Source organism: Oreochromis niloticus, linkage group LG7, assembly GCF_001858045.2.
Source record: "Oreochromis niloticus isolate F11D_XX linkage group LG7, O_niloticus_UMD_NMBU, whole genome shotgun sequence".
In the NCBI taxonomy this organism is placed as follows: domain Eukaryota; kingdom Metazoa; phylum Chordata; class Actinopteri; order Cichliformes; family Cichlidae; genus Oreochromis; species Oreochromis niloticus.
In genome coordinates, this window is record NC_031972.2 from 45,203,821 (window position 1) to 45,217,328 (window position 13,508).

At 40.2% G+C, this 13,508-nt stretch overlaps 1 protein-coding gene across 5 annotated transcripts in view; it reads left to right on the forward strand.

Moving 5' to 3' along the window:
• peak1 (pseudopodium-enriched atypical kinase 1) overlaps nucleotides 1–13,508 on the forward strand; it is a 106,688-nt gene that overhangs the window by 80,774 nt on the left and 12,406 nt on the right. For all 5 annotated transcript variants that reach the window (XM_025908551.1, XM_013272786.3, XM_005453105.4 and 2 more), the window contains one exon: nucleotides 7,426–7,670. In XM_025908551.1, coding sequence (XP_025764336.1) covers nucleotides 7,426–7,670 — 245 coding nt within the window. The remainder of the gene's footprint in view (nucleotides 1–7,425; nucleotides 7,671–13,508) is intronic.

Here is a 13,508-nt window from a genome sequence, read left to right on the forward strand (position 1 = left end):
TCCTTGCTTCCCAAGGTTTCTTTTTTCTGTATTTAAATACTGAGTAAAAAAAGCACATTCAAAATTATTTTGCATAATTGGACCTGCTACCATAGGGTCCATAGGCCTCTATGGTGGCTGGGATAGGGTCCAGAGAATGGATGGATAATTGGATTGGACCTGTTACTGGAGGCTTACTGACAACAGCACTGTTCCCTCTCCTGTTTACTTTCTGAGCATTTTGATATGTTTCATGTACTGTAACCCACAGCTACCCACATTATTAGGAATAACTTTCCATAAGTGTTACTGAAGATGCATCACACCTAGACACAGTTTATATCTTTTCTCACCTGATCTCTCAGACATTCGCCTCCTGCTTACTGCCTTTATATCTATGCCACCCTCATGTTGTCCATGTCCTGTTTTGTTTTTCTTTTCCTCCAAGAAGAGAAAATATTTTTCCACCATTATTTTCTCTGTTTAGTGTAATTTTTATCTCCTCTTCCATGCTTTCCTTTCAAAAATCTTCTCTTTCGAGCCCGAAGCACTGTGAACTCCTAAATATTTCACTCCTCCATCTTGTCAAAAGCTCAGCCCCATTCTGTCTCTTTTCTTTCTGCTGCTCAAGCTCCTATCTCTCGCCTAACCTTATAACAACATGTGCAAGAATCAAATGTGCGCTGCTTCTGATAATATTATTGCACATCTGCTGAGTGCTTTACAGCAGTGGGCTATATTGGGGTGTGCTCTATATACCCACTGAGAGCACCCAGTACATGTTGCCAATACCTACTAGTAATTAGTCCAAGCAAAGCTTGCACAGAGCACAAAGGATTACTCAAATGAAGTGAGAAGGCTTTCCACTCCTGCTCCCTACAATGAGTGTCCAGATAATAAGTCCAGAAATCCAGACGATATACTTATTGTTACAGTACAGTGCAAAGGTTTTGAGCTATCCCCCATTTCTTTATATTTTGGTAGGAAAATGGAAAATAACTGCAGTGTTTTATTGAAACTGTCATGGAAATACAGTATATAAGGCAAAAATAATTCTAACAAGTTTGAAAGTCAGTATTTGGTCTGATCACCTCTATTCTTTACCACAGCCAGAACTCCCTTTGGCAAGCTTTCTCGTAATTTCCTGAAGTAGTTCTCAGGAATAGTTCTCCAGCATTCTTGACGGGCATCCCAATGCTCTTCCTTTGGTGTTGGCTAGTGTTGTTCCTTTCTCCATCAAGATGATCCCACACTGCTTCAATAATTGGTTCTCGGCTAAGTTGTGTGTAGACACAACACAACCTAGGTCAGCATTTAATGGTTCAATAAACATGGGTAAAAAGAAATCAGAAAATACAGCCAGTGTCCAAAGAAAACCTTTAAAATGAAATCCTGGATAGCTTTTGCTCACGACCACTTTAAAAATGACAAGAAAGTCTTGCTGCTTGTAAGCAAGCAAATAAAGAAATAAATGGTGACACAAGCATTTTGCACAGCACTACATATATTCTTCATTTATTGTAAGAATAACAAAGGTTTTTCCCTATTTCTTGCAATGCCTTTCCAGATTATTAAGCAATGATTTTAAATACTTATTTAAGTGGTGTAATGCACACACCTTGTAAAACACATATGCCCTCGACTCAGAGTTCCTGTAAAAGCATGTGTGTTAAGGTAGCATGATATAAATCCTAACACTAACTATCCTAACCTTCACAAGCTTCTCACCTTTGGTCTAACCGTTCTTCACACCTGACGCTGATAAGCAGTTGTTTGGGACCTCGCTGTTAAGTTGTCAATTAGTAACTAAGCTACTACATTTCTTCATTTGGCGTGTTGGTGGTAGGGTGCTTTGTTTTTCAAGGAAAAAGCAGCTAAATATTTGTCCCTAGTGCCTGAGATTACTTTCATGTTGTGAAAATGTGTCACCGTGTTTTAGTGACTGATACTAAAAGGATAGGAAGTTTTCATAAAGAGCTACTCTGTTTGATCCCAGTTCAATTTTATTGTTTAAATGATTGCTTCTGCAGGGTAATAGATTTAAAAGTCTTGTATACAGACACCCAACACCAAATTTAATATTTGGTTTTAAAAACAGCAACCTTTGCAACTAATCCCTTACTAATTACTTGCCAAGAAAGGGTAACTTCCTGTGTCTGTATATCAAGACCCATTTAACAGAAAAGGTGTAACATGTTTTTGTAGTCTTCTTATAAACCTATACAACACATGCACAAATAATTTCTCATATTATGAACCAGTTCCAGAGTTCATTTTAACAGCTTTCATATTGCTTGGCAGGTGAGGGGTTAAGCCTGCAAGGGTTTTGAATCAGTTTTATTGGTGAACAGTGGGTGTGCTCTTCAGCTTTGGCAAACACACATTACCTTAGACAGGTAACAGCGTTCAAAGAGGAAGCAGCAGGAGAGAGAACGAGGAAAGAACACATGCAGAAAAAGACTTTCTTTATTCTTCTCAACAGCCCGGTTTGCTGTACCTAGAATGTGATTCCATCTACACGTTTGTGTTCAGGGTTTCTAGATGGGAAGCTGTGTGAGCCAGTACAGCGGGTAAGACCTTTAAACTCTATTCTGCCGCACACCTTTGTAACCTATGACCAGCCAGGTCATCTGAAGTCACATTGACACAGCAGTGAAGAGAGGTTTGAATTTAATTTGATTTGCATTTTGGATGAGGCGTTATTCTTCTCTCGCAGCAGAGGAGTGAAAATGCACCGAGGCAGCTTTGCGATGTCTAAACAAGTCAGGTCCTGACCGCTGGAACATGTAGCAGCCATAAAGGTATTTGTGTCAAGGCCTCTCAAAGTTTACATACCCTGGATGTTTTGTTCATACGGGATTTTGAAGTGGAGATTGGAGATTGCTTTGAGATTTAGTGCTCTTCTGAGCAGCATTATGGCTAGTTGTAAGCTAATAATAGACCGCATCTGAGTAAAATCAGTGTCAGCTTTGTGCAAAGCAAAAAACAGGGAAGAATAAGAATACGCTGGCGTGTACAGGCAGAACAGCAGATTTTTTGCCTCAGCAATGTTCTATATGCTGTCTTGGTTTACTCAGTTTTCAGGGTGCATTTTTGATTGCTTCATCTATTCACAGTTTATTTACTTTTTGATTCCTTGTTGGCCGGCAACATTGTGTTATCGTTTTATTTTAACTGTCAGCCGCTGGTAAGTGCAGAAGTAATGCACGATAGTACCTTGGGAACTATCGATCAACGCTTAAAAGAGACATGGAGAGTTTATAGCCTAAAGAGACAGCTGAGACAGATCATAAATGTGTCACGTCTGATGTTTTCCTCAAACACAGCGCTCCAGGGTGGAGACAGAAACGCAAGCCGCTACGTGTTGTCTTGATGACTCTTTTCTTTCGTGTAACGGTCAGATATTGCAATAGTTTTCCAAATGAACAATGAGTCTGCACCAAAACACAAGGGGAATGGCAATTAGAAAGAAACAGATTAACTTCCAGTGCATTTGGCTGTAGCGAGATGCAAGATAACACAACATGCTATTCTGTTAGGATATCATGTAATAGTTTAATTCTTTTTTTCCCCTCAAAATATCAAATATTTTTAACGTTAAGAGGATAAACCAGGCATTGGTTGACCTTGGACTGCCATGACAGGTTTGTTTTATACGTTTTTTTAGACCTAAAATTTAATTGATCAGCCCGGTGAAAAGTGTATCAGACTTTGAAATTTAGCTTCACTCATTTGCTTTTTTTGTCCTTCTTACCTGTTTCATGAAAGCATTTAACTTTTACAATTGTTACTGTCTTTGAAATGAAACCTGTTTTTTTTTTTATCTTGAAATTGTTTTTACATTTGTGATATAAAACTACATAGTGTCGTTTTATGTTTATTATGCCTGCCACACATGGGCCTTAAGTCATGCTATACTATTGGCACACACAAAGAATATGAGTGACTGTGAGCAGCTGTGAGTAAGTGGCTGGCTAGAACAATCTCAGCTTGTTCTGTAGAAGTTTTAGTTTCAGGAAAAAGTGTCCTACAGTGTATCAAACAGCTCAAATCCCTTGATGAGCTTTGTCCCTTGAGCTGTACTTTAGGGACTTTTGCTCATGATCACACAAATCATTAGTCATGCCAGTGTGCAATCAACATTACAGTTAAAGGAAATGACACATCTGATTTAGCATAATACAAACATTACTGCCAGCCGGTCCCACCCATGACATTGCCTGCGGCTGTGAAAACAAGTGTGAACTTTTCATGACCTTTTAATTTTTTTTAATAGTTTTTGACAATGAATCTTTTTCATGCATTAAATTTAAACTCAAGATAACATTTGACATATACCCCCCACCACCATAATATCTAAAATGCAAAGCATTGTACAAGCCTTGTTTTGTTCATGGTTAGTGCATTTGTTCTCCTACTGCTTTTGACAGCAGTAGGAGAACAACTGCACACACGCACACACACACACACACACACACACACACACTAAAGCCGTTATTCCTCTTCCTCTCTTCTAAAGTAATAAATACGATGATAGTATGTCAAGCAGCTATAAATATTTGACACTGTAACTTAAAATCAGAACAAGAAAAACATTGCTACTCATTAATCTATTAACTGGTTAATAATAAAACTCATTTTAACTCTAGAGTTCGTGAAGTTTAAATAATACATTTTAATTCATTCAAATGGTTTCTGGTTTCTGTCTGCTGTGCCAGAAAAGGCAATACTGTCCGTAGTACCCAGTACGTTGTTGTTATTTACTTAAGAAGACACATACATGGCACATTGCCTGTACAACCTGCATCTTTGACAGCAACATGTACTACTATGCAGTCTCTTCCAAATATGCCTTGGTGAGTGGAGTTATCACAGTTAATACACAATATGGGTGAATTTCAGATGTGGCCCAGAATTCTCACACCCGCAATTCAATGGAGTTGGCACATGATGAAGTCATTGTCTGGTGTTGTAATGAAGACTGCAGTGTTACAGCACACAGCAACACGCCATTACAAGGAAAGCCATTGTGCTCATAGATACAGTCATTTCTTTTGAATTAATAATAAACAAAATGTTGTGCCAAGAAATATACATTGATTAGTGTAAATAAGCCTTCCAACAAATTCATACATTGTTATAAACTTAAAATTAATCCATTAAAAGTACAAGTGTGATAGATGGACATGTTTTGTGTACGTGTTTTGTGTACGTGGCAAGAGCCTAGCCACTTCCCTAGTAAGGATTATAAGTGAATTTTCATTTACAGATCACAGAAAGCTCTTTCAAACTATATAGGACTATTTAACATTTGAACAGGTATATTTTCATCATCTCTTTCTCATTATGTCACCACTGCTCTCTCTCCTCTCATTTCCACCTCATTCTCTTCTTCCTCCCTCAAGCTTCATATGCTTCAGTCCGAGTACTACGATGTTAGATCCACTTCAAAGACAGTAACACAGTTTCACTAACAGCAGCAGGAACTGCAGTGATTACTGACAGAAAAGTTCAGGATATCCTCAGCAGCTCACCTCAGTATCACTGTGATCGGTCAGAAGTGAGCTTCACAGACTCATCCACTCACATCTGAATTTTACAGCCTCCTTGAGAGTAAATAGACGAGGATACATATTGACAGCTGAGGTAAACAGCAAACTGACAGCCTATACTCACTGGAGATGAACGGCACTCAGAGTTGTTTTTCCTGTAACAGCCCTGTAACAAAACTCAGTTGACTGCAAACTGCAATCTATTGACATTTAGTGGTGAGAGTTTGCACACTGTATCTGTAAAGTTCTTGAGCCTGAGCGTTACTTTTTTTTGTAATTCTTTAGTCATCCCCTTTTTACCTTAACTCCAAACTTTGTGAAATTTGCATGTTTTTCCTGTGGCTGCATGAGTTTCCTTCTGTTTCCTTCGACAGGTTAATTGGTGTTAAATTAGCTGTAAGTGTTGATGTGAGAGTGCGTACTTGTCTATCCCTGTGTGCCTGATGAACCAAAGGCCTGTCCGGGGTATAACTCGCTTCTAGCTCCATGTCAGCTGGGATATGTTCCAGAAAGTTGTTTTTTTTAAATTGAAGGATGGATTCATTAGCGTATTTTTCAACACATTAGAATGTTACAGTCCTAGTGTAGACATGTTTAAAGAAAAAAAGCTAAAAAAATGTTAATAAAAAAGGTTAATAATGGCATTTATATCTGCGAAATATTCTGATCTCACCTCCTTAAACACCTCAAATCAGAGCCACCTACTGATGAAGGGCTCTTCAAAACATGTCATCATGCTGTGCTGTGACTTGCTTTGCCTTTTTCTTACACCTTCCCTTAGGCGCCGTATGTGTAGTTGCATATAAAACGCATCAAGCTTCAAAAGCCTCCCACTGACAGCTGCACTGGCTCCAATTTATCACTTGCTGAGGAAGATGAAGTGTGCTGATAGAGTGAGGCACATACTGATATCAGAGATGGAAAAAAAGACTGACCAGATAAAACCAATGTCGTATGTGTTTTTGTTTATATCCTGAGATGTTAGATACAGTTTCATACACGGAGTGAATGACAGATTAAAGTCCCTATCATAAGCAACTCATTCATCATTCTGCAGCACTATTGTCTTTCCAATATGAGCCTTATATTATTATATTGCTTCTTTTATGAGTTGTTTTGCAGATATTTCTTTGAAGAGCAAAAGCTTTTCATGAAAAGATTAATAAAAGTCGAGGCAGTCTGGCAATAGGATCAGATCAGCCGCCACACCCATCAACATATTGATGTCTCAAGCCCTTTAGTACTCAGTAGGAGTTAATACAGTCATGCTATCGGTACTCTGTAATACAGCTGTGACGATGAATTAGTGCTGCCGATATCTCGCCTGATTTAAGCTATTTGCTGATATATTGTTACTGTATTGATATAATTATTTATAACTGTCAATAAATAAAAATGTAAGAAGTAAGGAAGCAATAGGGAGAAACGCCCTTCAGCCAGTGTTAATTTTGCTTTGCTCGTCCTCCAGAGGGCGCTCTGTAGCTTCCCTGTTGGCAACATGTGTGTTCGGAACACCACAAACGCAACCAGCTGATTCGAACAGAGTGATCCTCCACTTGTTGTGACAGTAAAACTAATTTTAAGATTTTTTTTTTTAAACTTCATCATCGTATTTATTCTGGTATTTTTATAACACAGAGTCATATCTAACTACACCTCCATCTCAGGACTTTGGGCTCCATTTTGATCTGTTGTTACAGCGTAATGTGAAAGAACCAGAATATGCCATGAGCTCACACAAAAGCACTTACAGACTTACAAGGTTAAAACAATACCAGCTACTCTGTCGAGTCTGGCAATGGAAGCACTGGGAAAAATACTGTCAGCAAGTGCTGTCACATGTACCGGTAGATGAAAAAACTAAATGAGCCATGTCTCTCTCTGTCATGTGCAGCCAGGTACCAGTCAGTGCCAGCGCCAGGGATCGGGAGCTGCCCAGCGCCACCTCCTTGCCTGCCAAAGTGAATCTGGGGCTGGTGCTTGGGGAGGCTGCGGAGGGCCATGCCAACCAGGTTGCTAGTACAGCCGCGGCCAGCGAGGGCAGCGCCAGCCTGGGAGAGCCTGAGGACGATGGGATTCACTCTCATTATTCTCACTCTCCTGCCTCCAGCCAGTGCAGTGCCACCTACAGCAACCTGGGTAAGAGTGAAAACATGAAAGATGGATAAAGAAGGATTTTTGTTTTGTTTTTTTTAAACTCGTGTTCATATTAGTGCTGGAGAAACCTGAAATTTAAAACAATGCCTTCTGTGCTGCGTAGGCTTAGGCAGGATGATTGAATTGTCTACATAAGTAGGTTTGGACTGTGTGTGACAGATTTTTCTGTCTGTCGTCTTAAGACACATCCATCTATTGCATTCTTCTACTGATTTTTATTCTGGATTTGTCACAAAAACTGAAGATAACGTAATGAGGAAAGATAATCTGCAAATAAAATATGGATTATACACCAAACTTACTGAATTCAACATTGTTTACACTTTACCAAATTAGTATATATATAAAAAAATACAAAAACAGGAAAGTATGACATGTAAGTGTATAAGACCCTCTTTTGCTGTCGCTGTAAGCTTGCCTAACCGGTGAAGTGGGGTTTTTGGCAGTTTTGGCAGTTCTTTCACTCCTGAGTGGCTGATTTTACTTTCTTCCTGTATCAGCACACTTTCTCATGTGACAAGGCATAATTTATTCTCTGCAAAAACAGCTGGAGCCCGAAATCTCGACACATCTTTTCACACACAGCCTGCAGCTCGGTGCCTAAAATAACATATTACAAAGAAAAGATGTTTTTTTTTCGTTGGAGGTGGGAGAATCTTTGCCCTGGGGTTAGTGATCCTACTCATGAAGCTGGTTCAGTTCCTGATGGTGATCAAAACTGAGAACCCCGAGGACTTGCATACATCCCATTTTAATCACAATCCAACTCTTTTTCTTTTCTCATATCCTGTGTCTCTGTCTTGAAACTATATCATGAGTGACTGATAGCATTGTAATAGGGCTACCTACCTACATACCTTGCTGCTTTCACACAGTATAAGAGCATACATGGCTAACCACAGTACTGATAATGGGATAAATATTGTGGGGAGTTTTTTTGTTTTCCTTTTTGAATCACATTTCTTGTAGTCAAGAAACGGCATAAAAATATCTCTGGATATTTTTTCTCTGAAAATTGTCCCATTTCCTAGAAACAGCAAGACATTGGTAAACAATTGGGAGGCACAAGAACAACTTCTTTGAGGCCTTGATGTTCTTTTCACAGAAAAACAAATCAGCCAGCACATTGCAGATTTGTTCCCCGATACCTTTAAAAAAAAAAAAAGTTATTCTGCATGAACAAGACAACATACACTCACTTAGGTACTCCTTTCTAGTACTGTTTTGGACCCCCTTTTACCTCCAGAACTGCTTTAATTCTTGGTAGCATAGATTCCATTTTTAATCCATATTGATTTGAAAGCATCACACAGTTGCTGCAGACTGCCTGTGGACGCCACAGTGTAATGAGTGTACTGTGATATTCAAGAAAGCAGTTTGAGATTTGTGACATGGAGCATTATCCTGCTGGAAGAAGCCATCAGAGGATGGGCACACTGTGGGCATAAACGTTTTAATGCCCGAACCATGAAATAAGTGCCAGAAAATTCAATTTTTTAAAAAAATGTAAAAAGAAAAGAATATTAAATACTAATTTTTTATTTTTTATTTTGACATATTTGATACATACACTCTATGCATCAGAAATGGTCGTTTTGGATCAGCAGCAGCAATTCTCAGGTTGGCTGTGGCATTTAAACGATGCTCAGTTGGTATTAAGGACCCCAAAATCTTCCAAGGAAATTTATTCCCCGAGCCTGAGCTATTGTATCAGTGGTTCAGACTGAATCCCTGCTTTCATGTTGTAATGTTTCAGAATTTTGCATCTGAATGCTGCAGTAGAAATTAAGACTCAGTAGAGACCAGGCAACACTTTTCCAATCTTCTGTTGCTCAATTTTGGCGAGCCTGTGTAAATTGTAGCCTCAGTTTCCTGTTCTTTGCAGACAGGAGTGGCACCTGGTGTGGTCTTCTGCTGCTGTAGATCCAGAGATGCTCTTCTGCGTAGCTTGGTTGTAACAAGCAGCTGTTTGAGTTACCGTTGCCTTCCTATCACCTCAAATTAGCCCGGCCATTCTTCTGTGACCTCAGAAGGTTCTCTGTAAACCTTAGAGATGGTTGTGTGGGAAAATCCCACGACATCAACCATCTCTGAGGTTCTCAGGCCTGTTTTCTCCATTCTGTTGCTTAGTTTAAACTTCACTAGGTCATCTTGACCCTGTCTGCATGCCTAAATGTACTGAGTTGCTGCTATGTGATTGGCTGATATCTGTGTTAACAGGAAGTTGAATAGGTTCTTTATCCATCACATTCCTGTAACTTCATGATAATAAAGTGTCTCACTGATGGACAGGTTTCATTTCAACATTGCTAGCTGCTCCGCTTTACAGGTTTTCTCTCACTTTGACAATAAGTGCACACTACCAGGCTTCTATAGCAGAGAGGTAGGCACAGCTGTCGAGCACTGTCGGGGCACTTAACACACGAAGCTCTCTGTGTGGGAAACGGATCTCTCTGTGATCAAGTGGCATGTGAGAGAACAAGAAATAGAAACACAAAGCGTAAGGGTTAGAGAGTGTGGGTTTGCAGAGCAGCTGCGCAACTGAGGTGCCTCGCTGCATCGTCGCACATGTGGACGTGTGATGTTTAAGAGAATTATGGGTCTTCCTGTTTAAGGATTCAGCAGTAACAAAATATTTGTGTTGCTCTGGCACTGTTGTACTAATTAGGCCTTTTTTTCCTTTCTTTTCAAAAGGCATGTGCAAACTGGGAATGCAGCATTTGCACGCTTTTGTTTGTGAAGCTCGAAATGCACACGGGCCCTGTGGATGGGTTGTGTTAAAAGCTCCCTGGATGACGCATACAGCGAGCTGCCTGCAGCCTAATTTAACTTTGCTGCATGCTGCTAATGAGGGGCTAGATAGAAGTTTGTGTATCCGTGTTGTCAAACATCGCACAGAACAGCGTGTCATTTCTGTTTGGGAGGAGGAGGTGTGTGGCCTTCCACACACTCAGACACACACAAACAAGTGTTGACCTAAGACACACAGTCGCTCAGTGTAACGCCTGCTTTGAGTTTCCTGTCTTTCCTGCTGTTACCTTAGCAATGCTTTGCTTTTCACTACTGTCGGCTACATTTGCTGTTCACACTTTTCCTTTTTTTTTGTGAGGAATCAGGTTCACTTTTTAAATGAAAGTGTCTCTCTCGCGCGTGCTCTCTCTCTCTCTCTCACTCACTCACTGTCATGTAATATAGTCGCGCTCGGGTTTTAATCAGAGCATCAGGCGGTAGGAGGCAGAGTGCTCGCTGCCTTTAAGTGAGAAATGTCCATTACTGGTGGGAGCGCTGAGCCTGTCTGTTGGCACCGGCGACTCCTCACAGACTCTCAGGGATGGAAGCAGAGAACAGCGTTTCATTCTGCCTCCGGGCGCTGCTGCTGCTGCTGCTGCTGCAACTGCACCACGTTTCTCTAAAAACTTTGAGGTGTTAGTGGAATTGAGGTAAGCTTGTTTCGCTCGTTTTCCTCAGTGTTCATCTCTGTCATATATTTATGTTTCTCTCTTCATCAGCCCTCTCGCCTCTTTGTTTTTTTGGTTTTTTTTTTTAATTCTCCCCCCACCCCACCCGCCACTTCTACCACCTCTAACCGCCTACTCCACCGCTATCACTCCATTCCACCCCCCCACCCCCCCCAGTCCTCTTTATTCTACCCACCTCCTCCATCCATCGCTTGCCTCTTGTTAACGTGTCAGAGTTAGTTCGGAGGCAGCTGAGCAGCAATCGCTCTGCTATGGCAACAAGTTCCTTCAACCAGTCAGAATAAAATGTTGACGAATGCTGTTTCCTGGAAATTTGACTGTACGGCTCTGATATGATATTTTCAGAACAACGGTTGGATCAGTCCCTGCATTTGTGAGTTTTCACATTACATTACAAATATTAACAGTTAGCTTTATTGCTCTAATTTGTGTGTATATATTGATCACTTGTTGAGCTATTTTCAGACTGATCGTTGACAGTGTGATGTGATGCAGCAGAGACTCTGAACTGACATCTGCTGGTACTCAGATTTGGAGTGAGAGCAGTAACAGAGCAGTTGGCTCAGACACATCAGGTTCTTCGTGTTACTGTAAAAGAAAATGCAGGGTTTTTTTCCTATTTTATACTCAATTGATTTTTCACTTGGTCATCTATTACAGATAGACACATGTCATAGAGTTTAGCTTAACAGCACTGGACTTTAAATGATTAAAAATCAACTTTGTAGTCATGTTTGTGCACAGCTTTTTCTTTTGTCCCCCTTTTTTTGAAATCGTGGTTTTGCTTCGAGCATGTTGAAGCACTGTCACAGGCCTTGGTTTAATTGAATTGCAATGCACAAATAACTATTTACCCTGTTCCTTTACAGTAGGTGTACAGCATTCTGATATTTAGAGTTGCTACTTTGCTAATAGCTGCAAACATTAACTGTGTCATAACAGTGTCTTTTTTATTGTTTTTATGTAGTTTTAAAGATTTATTTGCTTAATCATACACATGCAAAAAAAATAAATAAAAAAATCCCAGTCTTATGTAATTGAGTTAAGTCACAGCCACACTGCAATAAAAGATCCCTACGACTGGAAGTGGGAGACTGCTTTCTTGGATGGATTACTGCAGATTGGTGGAGGAACACATTTAATATATTCGTTCCACGGAGGATTACCAAGACTCATTTACTTTATCCTGACTGCTCTATCTTAAGGCTTTTCCTGCATTCTTAGGATGATGTCAGCGTGACTTGCACATGGGAAGTCGCCCATACATTTTAACGATGTATAATCAGTAGTATTTGTGCTGCACAAAGAGGAATGATTTGTTCAGGAAGATGCATTTGCCTCAGGGACGGTCAAAGTAATTTGGTAGAAGGAGGTGACTTTGAAAGACATGAACTCAGATCTCCCTGGTGAGTTAAAGCCACGACGTTGAGTTATCCGTAACCTTATGTGCACACTTTGTTAGAACAACCAGGGAGCTTTGTTCCCATCATGCAAACAGCACGACCCCTGCCGCCTTTTCCTTTTATCACACTTGCCTCTGACCCGTGTGCCTCTGTGGTCGTTAACTCCACAGAACGTTGAGGGAATCCAATCAACCTCCCAACCCTCTGGTTCCTTCTTTCCACCATCCAAGCAAAAAAAAAATAAGGTCACATCAAGCCACTTCTAAATTTGCTCTCCATGCTGCCTCTTTAAGCCTCACTACAGAACAGGACTGCAGATTGAGTCGGGCAGCTGGATGGTTGGAGAAACAGCTTGTGGCCTCAGGGCCACCAGCTCTATCACGTGCTGTCGCACACATCATCATGTCATCCTTTTGTCCTCAAGAGAAGCAACAAGCCAGTGGGTCTCTGGAAACGCCAGAGAGCAAAGGGCAACCCCTAGCTGTACGGGTGTGGTGTTGTTTTTTTGGCGAAGGATTTTTCATCAGTTTTATCGAATTGCAGCTTTTGTGTCTTTTTGTTTTTTTTCATGCATCCTTTACTGATATCTGGGTCTTTAAGTTATTAAAACCAGATTTTTTTTTCCACGGCAAAGATTCCCCACCTCCCTTCCAAACCAAAACAACTTGAGAGCGATGTTTCTGTTGGTGTTCAATTTGTTTTATCTGATCAGAGTATGGAGTAAAAAAACCAAAAAAAAAACACAGAAATGGTGATGACAAAATATCGAAAGTATTTGGATGAGTATTTAAAGGCATACATGGATGTGAAATATTGAATCTGTGCAAATGCTTTAATTGACTGTGATTAGGTTTTGGTTATAAAATTTCAATCTGCAGGTTATTTAAGGTAATAACTGTGCTGTCAGATCATTGTTGTGGAGTTAACGGGCTAATTTT